At 35.7% G+C, this 22,946-nt stretch overlaps 1 protein-coding gene across 5 annotated transcripts in view; it reads left to right on the top strand.

Moving 5' to 3' along the window:
* The window catches only part of RAPGEF6 (Rap guanine nucleotide exchange factor 6), a 257,480-nt gene that overhangs the window by 113,170 nt on the left and 121,364 nt on the right, over positions 1 to 22,946 (top strand). For 4 of the 5 annotated variants that reach the window (XM_049872938.1, XM_049872947.1, XM_049872952.1 and 1 more), the window contains one exon: positions 1,301 to 1,444. The exons of the other annotated variant lie outside the window; for it this stretch is intronic. In XM_049872938.1, coding sequence (XP_049728895.1) covers positions 1,301 to 1,444 — 144 coding nt within the window. The remainder of the gene's footprint in view (positions 1 to 1,300; positions 1,445 to 22,946) is intronic. 5 annotated transcript variants of the gene reach the window in all.

Here is a 22,946-nt window from a genome sequence, read left to right on the forward strand (position 1 = left end):
AACTATAAGATTATTAGATTTTTAGCCTATATTATTAGTTCATTATTTTGATTTAATTTTTAAATCCAACATCTTCCAGGCAGCTGAAAACAATGGCATATTTTTAGTTACACATCTTCTAATATTTCCTCCAGCGACAGTATAAGAAAAGTAAAAGAAATATACACGTAAACCATGCTCACAGCATAACTTGATTATGGAGAATACCCAACTTCAAAATGATTATAAATATTAAGAGAGAAATCACCAATTTCCAACATATGCTTTCTAACTCTCTTTACCCACCCTACCCCACCCCACAGCAAGTCTGTGTGGCAAGCAAAGACAGAGTAAAACCGCAGACAAGACAGAAGATCGAAGCAGCAAATGGACCAAAGGTTAACTTACACTTCCAGAAAGATTAACGCTGCACTAAGTTTTAAAAAAAATAATCAGGTAGATTAGAACAGTAGTCATGAGAGAAAACTTAATCATTTGGTATTTATTGGGTGTGGGCTCAGTTTTAAGGTGTACTTTTTTAAAACATATCAATATGCCTTTTAAAATAGTTAATTTTTTAAATTACGGTTTAGTCTGTATTTGGCCAGACAGTATGGCCTGTGTCAATAGCATAGGTCTGTTTCCCACATCACCTTTAATTAATATCACTGATGTGAGACTGGATTAGTCACTTATCTTTTTTTATTTTTACTTTGTTCATCTATAAAGTAGAAATAGTGCTGATATCTGCTTTGCAAGTCTGTCGTGTGAACTAACAGTATACTGTATATGCATGCTTGCTCATTGTAAGCCCTTAATAAATACTAGTTTTCCCTCTTTTTTAGAAAGTGTCAACCTTACTGGGAACTGTTGTCATGTATTAAGATATAAACCAAATAATAATGCATGTGGTGTTTTTCTTTTATAGTTTAATGATTCACTGAAAATATAGCTGTGATTATTTGCTAAGGAAAATATGTATATAATCAGGTAGTTCGTAATTAGACTAACTCAGAAGTTGTAGTTATTGCACGTGTAGGTATAGTTAACTGCCTTTTCTGGTAAGCGACTTTACTTAGAAGATACACGTTCATGTGAGCAAGAGAGACAATTTCCTGGAAGGAAATTGTGGTTTCCAGATCTTTATAATAATGCCACCTTTAATCTTTTCAAACTCGTAAGCATTGTCCTAAACAGATGGTTTACTCGAGGCTAACAAGAAGTAAATGAAACTTTCCTTATGAGCCTGTTAAGACTTCGTAGACTGTCAGTAATATGGAAAAATTGGATATTTAGTCAGGAATTTGAACATGTGTTTCAGGTAGAAAATTCCAAAGGTAACGAAGAAAGTATTCTACAAAGAGAAATACCTGCCAGACAGTCTAGACGAAGGTTTCGGAAGATTAACTATAAAGGAGAGCGCCAAACCATCACTGATGATGTGGAGATTAACAGCTATCTTTCTGTGAGTATATTTAGGAACATTTCATAATCTGCCTTAATTTTTATATATAATGTCTTTAATTTACATTCATATTTGGCAATATCAGTACTTTGGGTTGTACATGTAAAAGTTTGGGGCAGGTGAATATGTCCATATAATCTTTGAAAATATTTTTGCTTATCTGAATTGGTTAGAAAGACTTTCACCAGTGGGAGTTTTGTTTTTGCTTAAATAATCTAAAAAAAAAAAAAGTTTTTACCACTTTTTTTTAAGAAATGTTTATGAATTTTTTTATACTTTTTATTACCTGAATAGAGTATAGGTTATAGTCCTGAGAACTTAAATAATAAACTAGTTGGGACCTTTTGTTCTGATATTCTGTGATGCATACAAAAGAAATAATTTCTGACTTGAAATGTGGGACAAATACATACTACATGTTAATGTAGAGACATATGTAAGCATTAAAGGTATGTTTTCACAAAAAGGAGAAGCAGAGAAAATGTTAACTTTGTAACACCAGAAGAATACATAAGCTGTTTCTTCAGAAGTCTTTAATTTTATAATTGTAGATAACTTCTTTTGAGGCTGAAAAGTACTTGAATCAAGAAATAAGGATAATCTAAGAATAAATTCCTGTACATTTTTCTGGGGAGAGGCTCTATAGTTATCTGCTTTCAGAGGAGTCATGATCCCTCAAGATGTAAAGACAATTTTTCAAGAGGTTTTCATCTTTTCTTTGCATGTGCTTAAATAATAAAAATATCTTTTGTTTAAAACAGGGCTTCAAACTGGTTCTGCCCAGTTCAGTCATGGCTAAGGAAGCATCACTGGAACAGACTCTGATTTTTAAAGTTACAGCAAACAAGAAAGGTAGCCAGAATAGGAAAAATTACGAGTCGAAGCCCTGCTAGAAACTTAATCTCCCTCTTAGAGAACAAGGGCAGCATACGTGTTGCATAGCAGCCAAATCTCTTGCCCTTGAATTTTGAGCACAGTCCAAAGCAGTGCTGCCCCGCTGAAAGATGGTGGCCAGCCATGCTGCTTTGAATGTATGTCACTCTCCTACAGTCCTGCCAGTAATGTAATCTCACTGAGAGGGCTCACAATGCCTCTTCCAAGTCTCCCATTCCAAGGCTTTGACCTGTAATTTTTCCTGTTCCAGGTACCATGCCAATTCTGCCAAACTGTAAAATTTTGGATCTGTTCCTGTTTTGCTTCATCAGCCATGACTGTACCAGTTCACACCAGCTCAAAGCCCTGGTTTAAAATAATAGCATCAGGTTGGAGAAGTTTAAAAAAGATGAAAATAAGTCAGTAGTAAAAGAATTTAAAGTTAGTTGCAGCAAAAAAATTCCCTAGGGCATATTTAATTCTTTCAGTTGTCAGTAACAAAAATTTACTTATTCCTTATTAGGAATGAGGAAGACTATTTAGGGAATTGTTTGCACTGGAGTAAGTTTTAGATTTAAGGCGGCTCTAAGGATTTAGCTGGAAGAATGGCCTGGTATCTACTTCTGAAAATCAGCCAGTTGTGAAAATAACAAATGTCGGAGAAGCTGTGGGGAAGTTAAACTCTTATACCCTGCTGGTGGGAATACAAAATGGTACAGCCATTTTGGAAAACAGTATGATGCCTCCTTAAAAAGCTAGAACTAGAAATATCATATAATCCAACAATCCTGCTCCTGGGAATATATCCTAGAGAAATAAGAGCAGTCACACGAATAGATATATGCACACCCATTTTCATTGCAGCATTGTTCACAATAGCAAAAAGATGGAAACAACCTAGATGCCAGTCAACAGATGAATGGATAAACTATGGCATATACACAGTGGAGAACTAAGCAACGATAAAGAACAGTGATGAATCTGCAAAGCATCTCACAACATGGATGAATCTGGAGGGCATTATGCTGAGTGAAATAAGAAAATTACAAAAGGACAAATATTGTATGAGACCACTATTATGAAAACGGTTACGTACAACAAGAAACAATATTTGATGGTTACAAGGGAGGAAAAGCCTGGGAGGGAAAATCACTAACTAGACGATAGATAATTGTTAACTTTGGTGAAGGGTAGGACAGTACACAGTATTGGGGAAGCCAGCACAGCTTGTCCAAGGCAAGGTCATGGAGCTCCATATACACATCTAAACTCCCTGAGGGGCCAAATTACTGGGCTGAGGTCTTTGGGGAACATGGATTCGGGGAACACCTAGCTCAATTGGCATAACATAGTTTATAAAGAAAACGTTCTACATTTGACTTTGGTGAGTAGTGTCTGGGGTCTTAAAAGCTTACAAGTGACCATGTAAGATACTCCACTGGTCTCACCTCATCTGGAACAAGGAAGAATAAAGAAAACCAAAGACACGAGGGAAAGATTAGCTCAGAGGACTAGTGGACCACAGCTACCACAGCCTCCACCATACTGAGTCCAGCACATTCAGATGGTGCCTGACTACCACCACTGACTGCTCTGATAGGGATCACAATAGAGGATCCCGGACAGAGCTGGAGAAAAATGTAGAACAAAATTCAAATTCACAAAAAAAAAAAAGACCAGACTTACTGGTCTGACAGAGACTTGAAGAAACCCCGAGAGTATGGCCCCCAGACACCCTTAGAGCTCACTACTGAAGTCACTCCTGAATTTCACCCTTCAGCCAAAAATAAAACAAAAAGAAAAAAACAATCAGCCAATTTTAAAACCATATAGGTCACAACAGTCCAATTCCGTTGTGTATGGGCTTGCCATAAGTCAAGCTGAAATCAAAGGATTTAGTCACATTTTTCTAATTTTATTGATTCAACACGTTCTGTTTCTGACAACAAACAGTAACATGAAATAATTCCAAAATTTGGACTATATCTAGAGCTATCCAGGGTTCATTTCCTTCTTTACTATTTAACAGTTTCTTTTTTTATACAATAAATTTCCTTGTCAATAATTAAACTGGCTTGTTTTGCTTTATTACACTGGTAATACGTGTCAATTTTTGAAGATGGAAATTTTATTATTCCCACCACCCAGTTATACAACCCATGATGACATTTTGTATAGCCTTGAAGAAAGTTTTTTTCAACCTGTATATAGACAGATACATAAGATTTTACTAAAACGAATACATATAATACTTAGTTTTGTAACTTTTTAAAACATATAATCTGAATGTCTTTGAATGCTGTTAAATGTTCGTTTACAACATTTTTAATGGCTGCATAGTACTCTGTTTAATACTATGCCATACTTTTTTATCCACTTCCCACTATTTGATTATTTCTAGCTTTTCATTATGATTTTTTAAAAATGTTGTACAAAGTGTCTTTGTGGTTATATCTGCCTATATCTTGATTTCTTTAGAAAAAATTCCAAGAAATAGAATTGCTAAATCAAAGTATCCTTATTTATACTATTTGGTTATACTTATTTGAGGTAAAGAATGCATACTTTGTGTGAGTTTTCCCTGAATTTCTTTAGTGTCATGGCATGAAGCCAGGACAGAATATGTATTTTTTCTTGGTGGCAGTGGCTTTCTTTATGTTCATGAGTCATTTGCTTTTAGCCCTCCTCTATGCTGAGAGGTGTCTTTTGGATGTATTGGTTTCCTAATGGACCAGAAACAGCAGTAGGCACACTGCTGGGGATTCTGTTTGATGACATTAAGTGTAGCATTTTGCATGTAAAGGCTTGTACAGCTAGTTTTAGGTGCTAATTCTACTGAGTACTGTCAGGAATTTTGCAAATCATGGAAGGGAAGAACTAAGTTGATTCAACTTAGCCAAAGCTGATTTATTAACTATGAGAATGTGTTAGAGAAGGATTTTTGTTTATATTACTTGCAATTGCTGTTTCTTAAAGTAATAGTTTTATTTTTTTCTAAAAGGGATATAGTTCGGACAGCTTGGAAAATGCGGTTTTCATTTCCTTTTCGTTAATATCACCAATTTTGTAAAAAGCTGTGCTTTTGCTCAAATTCCTACATATTGACAGTTGATCCGCATAAGGAAGCTATATAGCAAACACCTTAAATGTATTTGTGAAAGTACCCAGTAGAGCACTGGTTTTGTGGCCACTATAGGGCCCTTCAGGGAGCCCTGGTGGCACAATAGTTGAGCACTTGACTGCTAACCAAAAGGTTGGGGGTTTGAACCCAGCAGGGGAAAAGACCTGATGATCTGCTCCTGTAAAGATTACAGCCTACATAAAAAAAAAAAAAAAAAAAAACAGCTATTGATCTCTGCTCATTAGGGACAAAACAGAAAGAAGGAAACCAAAGTCTCAGAGAGGAAACTAGTCTACAGGGTTAGTAGCCTACATGAGCCACAGCCTTATCTACCCTGAGATCAGAGGAACTAGATGGTGTGTGGTCGCCACTACGAACCATTCTGATCAGTGCCACAATAGATGGACCCTGATAAAACAGGATAAAATATGAAACAGAACTCAAAATCTTAAAAAATGCATACATACTGTACCAGTTGAGACTCAAGGGCTCCCTGAGACTATGACCCTGAGATACTCTTTTTAAACCTTGGACCGAAACTATCCCCCGAGGTTACATTTTAGCAAAATAACAGATTGGCCCACAAAATAACGATTATTATCCATGAGCATGGTGCACCATTAAGAAACATCTATATAAGACCAAAAGATCCACAATTACTCTAAAACAAAGATGAGAAGATAAGGGGGCAGGGAAGCTAGAATACTAGAAACAGAGCAACCCAGAAAGCAATTAAAGAGAATGTTGACACATTGTAAAAAAAAAAAAAAAAATGTAATTAATGTCACTGAACAGTTTGTATAGAAATTGTCATAAGAGAAACTAATTTGCTGTGTAAACCTTCACTGAAAACACCATAAAATATTGTTTAAAAAAGAAGGTTACAGCCTAGGAAACCCTATGGAGCAGTTCTGCTCTGTGCTGTAGCTCTCTATGAGTCGGAATGTACTTGACGGCACACAACAGTAGTGCCCTTTGGGTTCTCTGGGTGGTGCCAGTGATTAAGCACTTGACAACAAGATGAAAGGTTGACTGTTTGAACCCACACAGAAGCGCCTTAGAAGACAGGCCTGGAGATCTGCTTTCTAAAGGTCACAGCCTTGAAAATCCTATGGAGCAGTTTTACTCTGCACACATGGAGTCGTCATGTGTCAGAACTGACCTGATGGCAGGCAACAACAATAACAACATAGAGTCCTTATGATGAACCACACTTTTAGGATCCTCCGGGTTTTGTTTTTAGCTTAAATAACATGTAAACTGGAGAAACAGGAAGTGCTGATGTCGAAGCTCTAAGTTTATATGTAATGTAAAGCCAAAGACAAAGATTGGATTTTTAAAGATACTGATGATAAAAGGCAGTAATAATGAAACTTTAAAAAAAAAGTTCGAATTACATCAGAACCAACTCAGGACAGAGCTATCGGAATGGAACCCTGTCATAAGTTGGGAACTACCTGTATTTCTTTTATTCCACTGTCAGCGATGCAGTGAAAAATAGGAGGAGTTGTTCTTCTTTTAGACAGCAATGGAAACTTAGCATTTTCTTTCTGAATTTGCAGATCATCTCAGCTTTTTCTTGCTAGAGTGCTGCAGGTAAAATAATTCTCAAAGATATACAAAATGTTTTAACTTTTAGACTGTCGTACTTATTATTGAATACACAATCTTCATCAAGGTTTTTTTTAATGTAAAGAAGAGTTTACATGTATTTTAAAGTTATTTTCTAACTGAATGCTTAGAACGATTGAAAAAGATGGTTTATTCCTGTGAAATATTTTTGTAGTTTTGTCTTACATTCCTTTGTACAAAGAAGACAACTATAGTCTTAATGTGAACTTTTTTTTAAGTAAAAAGAGCACTTTTTTAACAGTAATAACATTTTAAAAATTCCTTTGAGTAGTGCTCTCAGAACTTGAACAAGTTTAAATGTCTTTGAATATTCTCAGTTTTAGAGCTTTGACATTTGAGAAGGGTGTATTTGGTATTTAGAAATAGCAAAAAGGTGATTGGAAGCAATATTTGGTGAGTAGGATGATGATTAAGCCAAGTACAAAGGGTACAGCATTTATATGAGCCATCTGTCTTGAATCCTTTCTTCACTAACTGTGTGATTGGAGCAGTTCATCTAAGTAAACCCTCTGTGCTTCAGTTGTTTCACTTCTCAAAATGATGGAAGTAGTACTGGATCTGCATGTCTCATGGGGGGGTTGTTTATATATTTGAAAAGTGTGTGCACACTCACAGTCTATCAGTCAATATCTGTAGACTCTGCCTCTCAGATAATTTTCTTTGTGAACTAAACCTGTTACCAATCAAATAGATTCTGACTCATATTGACCCAATAGGACAGAGCAGAACTACCCCATAGGGTTTCCAAGGAGCAGCTGGTGGATTCAAACTGCCAACCTTTTGGTTAGCAGCTGAGCTTTTTTAAACACTGCATAGTCTCAGTTTCCTCATGTAATCGCCTTAGCATTCACCACCTTTCTTCCTATAACTGTTTTAAGAACATCTGTTCCAGCCTCCAGTACTCACTGTAAAAGCAGTATTTCTTTTGAGATTTGGGGAATTGCAAAAACTGGAAAATATTGCATGACCTCTTCATCAAAAGATACCTACTTAATCATTTTATTTGATTTTAAAATTTCTCTTCCCTCTGAACTAGTTTCCCTATTGCTGCTGCTTTTCTATTCTGTTTATCTTCCACCATTTCCTTGCCATCACCCAGTTCATTCATTTTACTTCTCAGCTCTGTCTTTCTATAATGAAGACCTAACGGTATTGCTCCTTTTAAACTCTTAAATCTTTTCACAGCCTGCCATCACATATCAGAGAAATTCCAGTGATCCACGTAGGTATAAGGATCTCCGTACTCTAAACCTCCTCCTCCCATTGCTGTCAAGTTAATTCTGACTCTTGATTACCCATCTGTTGCAGAATGGAACTGCTTCGTAGGGTTTTCTTGGCTGTAATCTTAATGGAAGCAGTCCTTTGGGTGGGTTCAGACTGCCAACCTTTAGGTTAGTAGTTGAGCACAAACCATTTGCACCACCTACTCTAGACCAGTTCTGTTTAATAGAACTGTCTACAATGATGGAAATGTTTTATATTTGTGCTGTCCGAATTGGTAGCAACTTGCCACATATGGCTAGTGCACCTGAGGATTGAAATTTTAAATTTTACTTAATTATAAATAATTTATATATAAATAACCACATAGGGTGTAGTAGCTACCATATTGCACAGCACAGGTCTGAACTTTGTCCACCTCTCCAGCTTTATCTTTTCCTCTTTTTCTACATATTCCCTACCTTTCAGCCATGGCAAACAAATGTACTGATCCTTCCAGAAACCATGTTTTTTATATACATTTCTTGTATATTCTGTTCTCTTTATTGAGAATGCTCTTTTATCCCTTTTCTTTCTGGCAAAATCTTACTCATCCTTAAGACTAAATTCCATATCATGTCATGTGAGGACACCATGATTTTTTTCTTGGTAAGGCTTAGGTATACATCTCTGCATTCCCGTAATATCCCATGTATGTGCCTGTGACCATTTATGAAACTACATTGCAGTTGTGTATTCAAATGTCTGTGTTTCCCATCAGAATATGCATTCCTTAAAACTGTGAATTATGATCATCATATCCTCAGAGCATTGCCTGTCAAAGAGGATAAGAGTGCTGCTCTGATACCAGCTTGCTTTAAAAACCCAGAAACCTGCTTAGCTTAGCCTTTGTAAATTTGGGGAAGTTGTTTAACCCTTCTACATCTGATATATAAACTATAGGTTTGTGAGATGATTCAGTGAGAGAATATATATATATATATATGAAGTGCCCTGCCTGGTGCCCTGAAAGACATTCAGTAATATCTGTGGCTTCTATTGCTGCTGTTACTGTAAATACTCAAAAAAAAAAAAAATCTTTGTTTCCATTGCTTACAAAATAATCTTATTATTTATCTATTCCATACCTGCATATAAAAAGTACCTTACAAAAATAACTAAATACATCAAGATTAGTGAAAACAAATAAGCTAATGAATCAGAAGAAAGGGAGAATAAGGGTAGGAAAAATAAAATCAAATTGACTTGAAGTTAGTATAAACAACAGTCACCAACTACCAGCAAAAAAAAATAAATAAAAAACTATTTTATGTTAGGCCACCCTAAAAAAAAAAGATTTTGTGGAGTACCTTGAGAATAGCTAACTTTGACCGAGATAATTTCTTTGTCCAACCTTAAAAGATGAAGTAGTTGTGAAATATATTTGAAGTTCACTAAATGTTTTGCTTTACTATGTAGAATGAGTGGCCAGAAGCCAATTAAATGATGAAAGGTGATATCTGCCAAAAAATTATGACCCTCATTTTAGAATTTTTGAATTGAAGGCTTTTTTTCAGATAGTCATTAGTGAGGCTGGTTGTTTAGCCCAATGTGGATTCAAAATAATACGCAGGACATGGGAAGAAAATAGAACTTTGGTTTATATGTCCTGTTATCCTTTTAAATATCTTGGGATTTTGTGTATATTTAATAATGGGTGTAAAATATCTAGCCAGCAATGTATGTATTAATTTCTAAATAATGTTGGAAATGTAGTTTAAATTTTTTTCAATTTAATATATAATCAGAAAAGTTTTTTAATTGTGGTAAAAACATATGTAAGAAAACATTTGCCAAGTCAACTAATTTTACATGTGTAACTCAGTGACGTTGATTACATTAATCCTGTTGTATAATATTTATCACCACCCTTTTCCAAATAATTCTACCATCATTAACAGAAACTCAGGGCCCCTTAAGCAATGACTCTTCCTTTCTCGCTCTCTCCCACTTCTGGTAACCAGTATTAAGCTTTAGTCTCTATACATTTGCCTATTTCCTGTAAGTGGGATCATACAGTATTTGCCCTTTTGCGAATGACTTGTTTCACCTAGCATAATGTTTTCAAGGCTCATCCATGTTGTAGCATGCATCAGAACTTCATTTCTCTTTATGGGTGAGTAATATTCCATTGTATATGTATACCACATTTTGTTTATCTCTTGATGGACACTTAGGTTATTCCTGCCTTTTGGATATTGTGAATGGCACTGCAGTGCACACTGATGTGCGGGTTTCTGTTTGTGTTCCTGCATTCAGTTCTTTTGGGTATATAGCTAGAATTGGGATTGCTGGGTCATATGGTAATTCTGTGTTCAACTTTTTGATGAATCTTCAAACTTTCCATAGTGGCTATACTATTTTGAATTCCCACCAGCATTGGATGAGGGTTCTTATTTCTCTATATCCTCACCAGCACCTGTTATTTTCTGGTTTTTGATCATAACCATTCTCGTGGGGGTAATGTGATGTCTCATGTGGTTTTGATTTACATCTACCTATTGGAAACCCGGGTGGCGTAGTGGTTAAGTGCTACAGCTGTAAACCAAAGGGTCGGCAGTTCAAATCCACCAGACGCTCCTTGGAAACTCTATGAGGCAGTTCTGCTCTGTCCTGTAGGGTCGCTATGAGTCAGAATCGACTCAGACAGCACTGGGTTTTGTTTTGTTTTGTTTTGTTTTGTTTTTTTGGTTTTGGATGGGGATGCTGGAGCCCTGGTGGTGTAGCGGTTAAGAGCCTGGCTGCTAACCAAAAGACCAGCAGTTCAAATCCACCAGCTGCTCCTTGAAACCCCTATGGGGCAGTTTTACTGCGTCCTGTAGAGTCACTATGAGTCGAAACTGACTTGACAGCACCTAACAACAACAACATGGGGGTGCTGAGTCGGAATCGACTCAATGGCAGCAGAAAGTGACTAATTAGGAGTCCTGGGTGACATAAACAGTTAAGCGCTTGACTACTATCTGGAAGGTTAGTATTTCAAACCCACCCAGAGGAGCCCTGAGAGAAAGTCTCGGTGATCTGCTTCTGAAAGGTCACAGCCTTGAAAATCCTATCGAGTGCAGGTCTGCTCTGGAGTTACCATTAATCAGAATCAGCTCCACAGCAACTGGACTTTGTTTTTCCTTGTTTTAATAGTTAATGATATTAAGTGCCTTTTCATGTGCTTGTTGCCCATTTGTATATCCTTTTTGGTTAAATGTCCATTCAAGTTGTTTGTATATTTTTGTGCTTAGGTTGTTTGTCTTTTTGTTAAGTTGTTCAAGTTATTTATATATTCTGAATATTAAACTCTTATCGAGTAGATGTTTCCCAAAAATTTTCTCCCAATATGTAGGTTGTCTCTTCACTCAGTTGATAAAGTCCTTTGATGAACAAAAGTTTTTAATTTTTCGTACCCCATTTATCTAATTTGTCTTTTACTGCTCATGCTTTTGGTGTCATATCTGAGAATCCGTTGTTCAAAACTAGGTCCCGAAACAGTACCCTTATGTTTTTTTCTAAGAGCTGTATGGTTTTAGTTCTCACAGTTAGGTCCTTGATCCATTTTGAATTAATTTGTAAATGGTGTGAGGTATTGATCCAGCTCGTTCTTTCGCATGTGGAAATCCAATTTTCCCAGTACCATTTACTAAAGAGACATTTCTTTTCCTACTGAATGTACTTAGCATACGTGTTGAAAATCAGTTAATCATAGATTTATGAAGTTTATTTCAGGATTCTCAATTCTTTTCCATTGGTTTAAATGTCTATCATTATACCAGTACTTAGTTCTTTTGATTACTGTAGCTTTATAGTGTGTTGTGAAATCAGCAAGCATGAGTCCCCTACCTTATTCTTTTCAAAATTGCTTTGACTATTTGGTGCCCCTTGCCATTTTGGAAGTTCGAATCCGCCAGGTGCTCCTTGGAAACTCTGTGGGGCAGTTCTACTCCGTCCTATAGGGTCATTATGAGTCGCAATCGACTCAGGCCATTCCATAAAAGTTGGAGGATTGGCTTTTCCATTTCTGAAAAGAAAGCTGTTGGAATTTTGATAGGGATTGCATTAAATTTAGATTGCTTTGGGTAGTATTGACATCTTAACAATATTAAACATTCCAGTACATGAACATAGAATGTCCTTCCATTTATTTAGGTCTTCTTTAATTTCATTCAGTAATGTTTATAGTTTTCAGTGTACAAGACTTTTACCGCCCTTGTTAAATTTATTGCTAGGTTCTTTGAGATGGTATTATAAATGGGATTGTTTCCTTAATTTCCTTGTCAGCTTGTTCATTGCTGATTTATAGAAACCTGACTGATTCTTGTTTTGACCTTGACCCTGCCATGTTGCCGAATTCATTTATTAGGTCAAATGGCTTTCTTGTGGAATCTTTGGAGTTTTCTATCTATAGAATCATGTCACCTGCAATAAAGAATAGTTTTTACTTCGTCCTTCCTGATTTGGGTCACTTTTATTCCTTTTTCTTGCCTAATTGCTCTGACTAGTACAATATTGAATAGCAGTTGGTGTGAAGTTGGCATCCTTGTCTTCTTCCTGATCTTAAGAGGAAAGCTCTCAGTCTTTCTCCATTGAGTATGATGTTAGCTGTGGCTATTTCATAAATGTCCTTTATTATATGGAAGAATTTCCCTTCTATTCCTTAACTAGTTGAATGTTTTTATCACGAATGGGTATTGAATTTTCTCAAACGCCCTTCCTGGATCCGAAAAGTTTTGACCTCACATGGTATATAAATCCCTTCCTCATTTGGCCCAAATCTACGTTCTCAGCCTCTGGCCCCATTATTCTATTTGGAGGTCCTCTCCTTTGGTCTTGTTCTTTGCCTGGAAGTCTTTTATCAGCATCATTACCTAATGTAATTTTATCCTTAGATGAGTCAGTTTGAATCTTATCTTGATCCTTTTTTCCAGAATGGCCCTTCACCTTGTCCTTCTGACAAAGTCCTGCTCAGCTCCCACAACTCCATTCAGGGATGACCCCTTTGGAGACCCCTTTCCTGGCATTGTTCTCATTTTCTACTCAGTGTGTGCACTCTCTTCATTTCTCCCGTAGAAAGTTACACATACTTACATGTAGTGTGATCATATAATTCTGCTCAGTTCTGAAGATAATAAAAAACAAAATTAATGGCTTATTTAATAATCTAGAAAATCATTTTATTTTTGGTGTAAAGCTCATTGTTTCATTTTAAATAGTATACAGTAGTGAAATTTTTCCCAAAAGTGAGTTGAATTTTGTATAGTGTTATATATGTGAAGTTAAATGGTCAAATTCAGCCAGAACCAACAAGGGTAAAATACCTTGGTTTCACTAGGGTCAAACACCACCTGTGCCTTTTTTTAACTTGAAATGAATCAGAATATTAGACAACATTAGCACTCAATGATTTTTTTTTTTTTTAAGAATCATTATTGAGCCAAATATAAATCTGGACATCCTTCAGAGGTTTCAAAAATCTGATTGGTGTTTGGGTACTTTAGTTATGAACTTATAGTCCTTAATTTCTCCTTTCTTCTTCTGCTCTGCTTTTAAATAGCAAACAGTGTGCCTGTATGGGTGTTGGATGTATTTATTGGTTTCTTATTTATTTATTTATTTTTATTTAGATGCTAAGTTACTTCATACAAGAATAATTTCTCCCTTCTTATTTGTATGTTGCCTTTGTTGCTTTTCACATCTCGGGGTCAGGATAAGCTGTTGCCTTCTTCCTCTCATGGCATCTGCACAGAAGTGGAGCCAACCCGGTCTTCTCAAAGGATCAACTGGAAAGAGGGATTTCCATGGCAGCTTCATGAGTCAGGGTTAAGTTAGGAGAGCTTCCTTTTGCTCACTCTTTAAGTATTTTCTTTCCACCCAGTCCTTTGTTCTGAGATAATGTGGTGGGTAGTAGGCATGGTATGACATTTGAGAATCTACTGTTTTGTTATGCTCAAAAAAAAAAAAAAAAAAAAACCAAAGCCATTGCTGTTGAGTCAATTCCGATTTATAGCGACCCTATAGGACAGAGTAGAACTGCCCCATAGGGTTTCCAAGAAGCACCTGGTGGATTCGAACTGTCAGTTTTTTGGTTAGCAGCCAAACTCTTAACCACCATGCCACCAGAGTTTCCTTATTATGCTCAGAAACTACTAATGTAGCAGCTCTTTCTTATTTGCTACTTCTGTGATGACACCTTGTGTTCCCCCCTGTCCTGCAGCACCCTGTGTTTTCTTTAGATTCAGAGCCTCTTCAGAAAGATTAAGACACATTTATCAGTGCAACTGAAAAAAGAGGTGATTATTAGGATGAGAAGGAGCTTTGGTGGCACAGTAGTCAAGTGCTTGGCTACTAACTGAAACCCACCAGCCTCTCCACAGGAGAAGGGTGTGACAGTCTGCTTCTGTAAAGATTACAGCCTGGAAACCCTGTGGGGCAGTTCTACTGTGCCCTGTAGCGTCGCTGTGAGTCGGAATTGGGTTTTTGGTTTGGTATTAGGACTAACTCACTTACCACCTTTATGGTAATACACTGACTGACTCATGGCTAAATGCTACCATTTGACCATAGGTATCATGACCTGCTTGAGGTTTTTAACAAAATGCATTTTACTTTTTTGGATCGTGTGTGTGTGTGTGTGTGTTATTGATAAAGCCATTCCTGCATTAGTAAAGAGGCCCCCCCACCAGCTTATGAGAAACAGAGGACTTTGGTCCAAACATGTGATTGCTGAGATTACTTCATGGAGCATCAGTGAGCAAACAGTTCGACAGTTTCAGTCAAAATGAAGTGTACAACACTTCTGTTGTATCAACCAGCAGAAGAATTTCAAGTTTGAACTGTGTAAGTCATAGGCACAGATTGATGAAGGAAACTGTCAACATTGTGAACTTTATTTTGTAATTGTAGGTCTGGTTGATCCTGGTTGTTTTTAGTTATGCTTGCTATTTAGTAAATACTTGTGGAATGAAAGAAGGAGTTAATAAATGATCTTTTATTACTTGTAAACTCAGGAAGTTAGTATCTGGAGCCTTTGCTAATCTTATAAGACAGTAAGTGCTGACCAAATTGCTACCAAGAAATTTGGAGCCCCGCCTCTGACAGTCTGCAGCTTTTCAGTATTGTTTCTCCCTCTCCCTGTATGTCCAGCCCACAGTGCTACAGATAGAAGGTGTGTTCATCATGGTGCTTTCCACCTGAAAACAAAAGAGTATTTTCTCTTTTTATTCATGAGCATCTAGCATCACCTAGGATAATCTGCTTTTTGTCTTCTGGGAAATAAAAGTAGAATTTTTGGTAGGAGGTTCTTGTACCTAGTTAGAGGGTCCGTGAGTTCACAAATGGACAGGGAAAACGCAAAAAGGAGATAGCATAACTAAAACTAAGTAAAACAAGTGCCTGCTTATCAGTTTTTTGTGTGTGTGTGTGTGTGAAAAATGTCCAGTTTAGAAATGTAAAATAGATGAGTATTTAAAAAGGAAATAAATTTGTAATAATCCACAAAACCAGAAATAAGTATGTATCTTTTGACTAATTGAAGGTTTTTTTGACTGATGTGGGTATTACGGAATATTTAGTCTTATTTATCCTGGATTTTTATTTCTTATGCAATTAAATTTTTTCTCAAAACATTATTTCTGTTATTAGTGTTCTATTTTATGAGTGTAACAAAGTATTGTCGTGCACCTTCCAAATTTTCTATAACAAATATTTTTTATTAATCTGTGCATGACTGATATTTCCTTCGGATTGATTCGTAGAAGTTAAATTGCTGCGTTAAGGGTATGAAAAATATTTTTAAGGCTTTAGGTGAGTATTGCTGACTTTTAAAGAATTGTCTATATTATTTATTGTTTAAACTTCAGGAGTGGTAGTCAAAGTTTGTCCCTCTGGTTGTCTGGGGCAGTTCTTCCTCACTTAAATGTGTCGTTGGATCAGTGCCCAGGGAACCAGAATCATAAAGATTTTTTTTTTTTAATCATACTTAAAATACTTTTCACAATAATTGCTAAAGAAAACTCTTTTGATTGTTGTTTGGAGCAACCCAGATACTGATGTATACCAGTGATGTAGAACGATGATTTGTGACAGTGTTCCAGTTGGAAGAGGATTAACAGCTGTTTAGACATAAATTTTAGGGCTTATAGCAAACACATCAATGCTGATCATTAGTGCCTTTTAGTTTCTTCCATTACCTACTTAATAACTGTGCTATGCTATGTTCTGTTTTTGCTTTTATAGCACTAGAGAAATGCAGTAGTTAAAATTACAAGAATAGTATAAAACTGATCTGTAGAGTAATACAGGAATTTGTAGGTATAGGCAATATTCTTAGTAGTTAAAATTCTTAATAGCTAATTATTATTCTTAAATTTTAATGAGATTTTTTGTTTTTTCTCTATTAGAAAAAATTTGTTTATTATGGCTCTATTTTATCATTGGGCAGATCTTATTTTAAAACTTTACATTAGATTTGTATATAGTGTATAACAGACTTGATTGAGTACTATATATGCAGAGTATTCTTTTGTGTGTGTGAAAAGTACTTGATATGACTGCAGAGTATAGGGGAAAGTAGAAGCATGGTGGTGCCTTTTTATTGTTCCTTCAGTTTCACTGATTCTAATTATAGAAGCTTACATCACCTTAGTTGATGATGACAGCTTCTCTCTCCCACTTTGCCTTTTCTTCCTCCATCACTCCCTATGGATGGATCATATTTCATAGTGCATATGTGTCCCGCTGGTGGCTTTGACAGGGCTTTTTCATAGCATGGTGGTATCATTTAGTGGACAGATACGACAGTGTGCTGAAGCACACTCTTCTACAGAAGGATAGGACGAGAGAGTGTTGCTACTCCGGCTTCTTTTTCTTCAGAAAAGCTTAGGAATAAATAGGATGCACTTTGAAAGCAGAAATTCCTGAGGGGCACCGGTAATTACAGTTAACCATGTCTGATAACTACAAAGATTAATTTCACATGTTCAAGTTAAGCACAGGAAAGGTGGAAAAGCTTGCTATGATCCTTTAAAAGGGCTTGTATGTTACTTGTAATAGAGCATCATTTATGATCCTTTAAAAGGGCTTGTATGTTACTTGCAATAGAGCATCATTTATTCATTTTCCAAAAGTGCCAACATGCCTTCACTATGTAAGTCAGTATGTTTAACAGTTCCTAGTTCAAAGATCAAATACTTAAACTAAAATAACAGAAATGAGTGGCATGTTTGTTTTATTTTATAAAACCGTAAATTTTTACTTTTATTCCTTGCCATCTTTTGAGTTTGGTTTTTCTAAGTTGTGATTATAATACTTTACCATGCAGATGGTAAATATATTGTATGACTCTGCCTGACTAGTAAAAATTTGTTTTTGTTCTTGTTGGTTTATTTTTATTTCTAAAATGCCTAGAATATTTATTCTGTGATAGCTTTACCTATGATGACTTTTTTCCCCTCCTTTTCAGCGTTGTTTCTTATTGGCAGAAAAAGTATGTTTAGAGTTAGTCTAGTAACTATGAGAACTTTATCTTTGGTTTTCCATGCAGATATGATTTCAGATGTTCTGGTTTGTATTTTTATTAATTTATACAGGTGACATAAATTTTAACTATTAAAAATATAGCATTTACATTTTTATAAAAAGGTGTTGTTGTAAGGGTTTGACACCTTGCAAAGCCAACATATGTTGTTTTATTTGTTGTAATGTGAAAGACCTTTTTCAAGCTAAAGAAGGTGGCTTTCTTCATCAGTATGGCTTAGCATCATGGTATTTCACATACAGGGGAAACGTCTTCTTAAATGGCTAGCCTGTGGCGATGATTCCTAGACTATGTGTCCCCCCAAAAAACCCCAGTGCCGTCGAAGACTATGTGTAGATCAGGACATTCTCCCTTGCTGCAGTTACTTCATTTGAATTGGTAAGATGAAGTGATAAGATCAAAGTAAAATTTTAAAAGTGATGCAAGTGAAAAATAGACTATTCATCTAATTATTTTAGTCATTTGGTAAATTACTGACTGGTTTCTTCAAAGGATATTTATTTCTTCCTTTAGTAATTATTTAGGAGTTTAAGTTGTTATTGCTGAAGAAACAGTTTGGTGTAATATCATCAGAATGCTCGTGGATTCACATGCCGAGTATAGAATTTGGCCAGTTTGTCTCTTTTTATGGTGGTGTTGCACAGGGAGATTTTGCATGCTGCGTTCACCATACGATTCCCTAGGAATAGCGGATACCGTGAGGTGATTGGTAGAAAAAGAAAAAGGATGTCATCTTCACTTACAGGCCAAACCAAAGGAAAGAGAGTTTTGTTCCTTTATGGAGTTGGTATTTACAGTAGTTCTCACATACAGCGTTAGTGGGTTGCATTTCACACACAGGGCAGCAGTTTTTAAAGCAGCTAGGAGATAACTGTCACTCTTGCTCAGCCTGAGGTGCCTCTTTGTTCTAGCAGGATAATTTATAAAAGAGGGGGAAGGTACCCGTTAGGAATTTTCTCTTTTATTTTGTTGTAATTTGTCCTGTTGGTATTATGCATAAATGCGAGTATTTTCTGCCCTAAAACGAAAAGATTCTCGAGTCATGTTACTGATATGTATGTACGAAATGATTGTCTTTTAGAAATTTATCATTTAGGAAAAGTTAGACTTTATACAAAGTGACTTTGATTTTTCTGTTTTAAAAAATTAGTGATTAAAATTAGACTTTAGTTAATTCATACTTGAATGCTTAATATTTTATTGAAATTCAACTCATTTATAGTTTATTTAAATTAATAATTGAATATAATGTATTGGTGCTTGAAAGGAGCCTTGGTGGCACAGTGGTTAAAGTGCTTGGCTGCTAACGGAAAGGTCGGCAGTTTGAACCCAGCAGCCACTCTGCTGGAGAAAGATGTGGCAGTCTGCTTCCATAAAGTTTTTTTTTTTTTTTTTTAATTGTGCTTTAAGTGAAAGTTTACAATGCTTACATAAAGATTTACATCCTTGGAAACCCTGTGGGGCAGTTCTGCCTTGTCCTATAGGGTCTCTATGAGTCAGAATCGACTTGATGGCCATGGGTTTTGAAAATCAACCTGTACGTATTTCCGTGTTTTACATTTAGAAAACTAACATCATGCTAATTTGTGTTTGTGAGATTTAATTTTATGCTTTAAATGCAAATTTCATTTATTTTGAGTTTTTTGCAGAAAATAAATAATTTTTAAGGATTATGGAAACCTAGACTCATAAACCATCACATATTTTCAACACGTGATTTGTCTTTGTTACGTTTCAGAACATAATTGTTTTGCTAAGGTAAATTCAAGTCTTAGAAGAAATAGCATAATTCATACTGGCAGTGTAGTGTTTAGAAAGTGCCTCAGACTTTGCCCAGGGGAATTAAATAACTCATTTTTTGTGCCTAATGACAAGATGTTTCTTCTGTAGTCACGGAGTCTTTGTTATAACACCTGTCTCTCAGGTAATATCTTCTCTTACGTTGTACCCCTTATGAATGTTAGGTAAATAAAGCAAAATAGTTCTGTTACTTTGATTTGTTCATTCATTATTATTCTCATAATTTTCCTACCTAGTGGCGTGCTATCTCTCACTGTATTTTACCGTTAGAAACTATGTCTTACTTTGGCAGTTGGGAGGCACCATTATAACTTACTTAAGTGCAGATTTTTTATATGAGTATCTGGAGTAGGTGCCATGTGGCAGAAGCATGAAAAATAAGGTTCATACTAGAGTAATTGTATTTTTAGATGGGGGAGGGTATGGCAAAATTTAAATTTTATTGTGTAATTTTTAGGAAAAAAATAGGGAGATTTTCTTTTAGTTCAAGCTCAATTTGGAACCAGTTTGAATTATTTTCTTCACTGGTTCCTTCTGAGGCTTGCTGGGCTTCTTGTCTCTTTCTAGGAATGGAGCCCTGGGCTTCAGGAAAGTACCATATTGCATAGATTATTAGTCCTCAGAGGAGTTGATGCATTCTGCAAGTCAGCTGTAATTTTTTTTCAGCTTTTCCTTACAAAATGAAATTGTATTGTTTTCATTTAAATTTAATATTTACATACAAGTCATAGTACCAGTTTTAATATTCTTAACGTTTATTTAGAGTGGTTCTAAAAGGTTACCTTTCAGAACAGTTATTTGATAAATAGCAAGTTTTACAAGCGGAGGCTCCTGAATTAGTGTAACAAATATGTGACAGATGAGAATTAGGCTGCCTTATGTATTTGGAATGCAAGAGTATCTTACCAGAGCTAATTGTTTTCCCTTGGGAAGACAATACTGTGTTAAATTTGAATAATAATATTAGGAAATATGGCTTCCCCAATACAGCTGTGTATCAATGCACAGAATTAAAAACCGAAGTGGATTTTTTACACTGAAATAGTGAGGACGCTTAAACCAAATTTTTTTTCTCGTAGAATTTAGCTTTAGCTTGCTGACATGTCTCATAGAAGAGAGAGAGAGCGTGTGTGTGTGTGTGCGCGCGCGCGTGTGCTCTTTGGACTACATCTGCAGATACAGTAGCCAATTGATCTAATGCAGTTTCTGAAGGCTTTCTATACAGGTGATGTCATCCTTTTAGCTCTATTCTCCTCCCACTCTCTTTTCTTCTTATTAGATATTTCATCTTACTGCAGAGCATAGAATCAATAGAAGCTTCTCCTTAGGGAGCTGCTGTGAAACAGGCAAGGACAGTGGGAATTAAGACACTAACATATAGTCTTGCTTTAGCAAGAGATACAGTGTTTTTGTACCATATCGTGTATAAATTTTAAACCAGAAAAGCCAGACTTAGATTAAGAGAGCTGTCTTACCGATGCATTAGAAAAGAAGCAGTACTGCAGAGCTGTAAAGAGTGCATGCGTAAAGAGAAAATAATTTTAATTTTGGAGATTCTCAGGCATTCTTCGGGACAAACCTGTTAGAGCATATATCTTGTAACTACCAATTCTTCAACGGTTGATTTTTTTTTTTAACCTCTGGTGGCTAAGAATATGAAGAAGAAACTTTCATCTTCAGGATCCAGAGTTCTGGTTTGCCTCTGATGCAGAAGAATCACTGCAGTGCTTGCTGTACAGAATGAAATAAGTTGAAGAAGAGACAAAGCTATATTACAGAGAGGACAGGATTTGCAGAATCCAGGAGTACAGATTTGGTGCATGTTGCCTTATTTGCTTTGATTGATACCATATTAACTATTGTTGCTGTCACTGTGCATGTCTGTGCCAGGTGCCTGAGGACGCATGTGTATGTCTGTGTATTTGGATCCAGAAATATATAAACACCTTGATTTCCTTGTGAAAGTAAACATTTTGATGAGAACTATTGGAGTTATTTAGAACAATACCCTAAGCTGCTGAAAGCTCCTGATTTCGGCTTGAAAGGGGTTTTGGAGAACCTGCCTTTATGTAACACTTCAGTGATGTATGATTTGTAAAGAGAAACTTAACAGGATTTTGTCAATATACTCATCTTTGTGGCTGTGGTTTGAAAAGGAAACTACCCTTCCAGCCCAGGAAATGGCTTTTCTTGTTCGCTGTTATGCCAATTGTCTTCAGCCATGGGCCTCCAAAGTAAGTGTTATTATTTTCCTTTGAGATTGATATAATTCAGAGTTATTAAATTTAAATTGTACTACTTTTATAAATGAGCTTTATTATGCTACTATGTTTTTTCTAAATTTTAAAATAAGAACTACAAAGCAGTCTTTCAGTCTCATGGCCATTTTGTTTTTTAATTTAATTTAAAGAAATCTGTAATATACCTCTAAGAGGATTTGAAAAGTAGCTTTTTAATTATCTGTAGACTTGAAATGCAGTGCATTTGAGGTGTATTCTCTTTAGACTGAATCGTCATTTGGTTATGGCTACTTCTGCACTTTTATGTGATCATACTATTTAACTTGGATGTGTTGTATTGCCTGATTTCCTTAAATAGCTGATGTATTTAGCTGTATTAGTCTAATCTCTAGTTTACATTAAACAGTATTTTCACTGGTATTTTGCAGTCAGATAAATTGATTGATTTGTATTCTTTTATAAAGACTGGGTGATAATATACAAGCAGTGAAGTAATATGAAAAAAATGCTTGTTATGAAAATATTTTAATAATGTCCTAAGTGTTTTCTAAGTAATAGTAAATGAACCATTAGTATCTTGAGACTGCTTAAGGTCATCTATTATACTTTTAATTTTAAAGCAAACATATTAACTCACAAAAGAGCAAAATGCTACACAATAGAACATGCTAGGTCTTGGGAAAATAGTGTAATTCAGTAAATTGTGTTGTTCATACCTGCTGTTCTTATACATCTGGAATTTGATGCTACCCATTACCTTTCATGTCCTGTGTATGTTAATTTCAAAACAGAAAAAAGAAGTGTGAATTTTAGTTTTGTTTTATAAAGCTAATATTGTAGAAAACACTCTAATTGTAACATTAATATTTTAAGATTTCTTGACGGTTTTCTGAATTGAGAAAGGCACAACAGAAACACTTCTTACAGTGGCTTGAAATCATGTCTTTGTTTAAAGGTTGTCCTGTTATAGTGACTAAGGGGGAAATAGTACAATAGAAATTTTGTGTATCTTTCTTAAAGGCAGCGTCTAGTAGGACATTTCAACTCACTGTC

Source organism: Elephas maximus, chromosome 2 (genome assembly GCF_024166365.1).
Source record: "Elephas maximus indicus isolate mEleMax1 chromosome 2, mEleMax1 primary haplotype, whole genome shotgun sequence".
Classification (NCBI taxonomy): Eukaryota; Metazoa; Chordata; class Mammalia; order Proboscidea; family Elephantidae; genus Elephas; species Elephas maximus.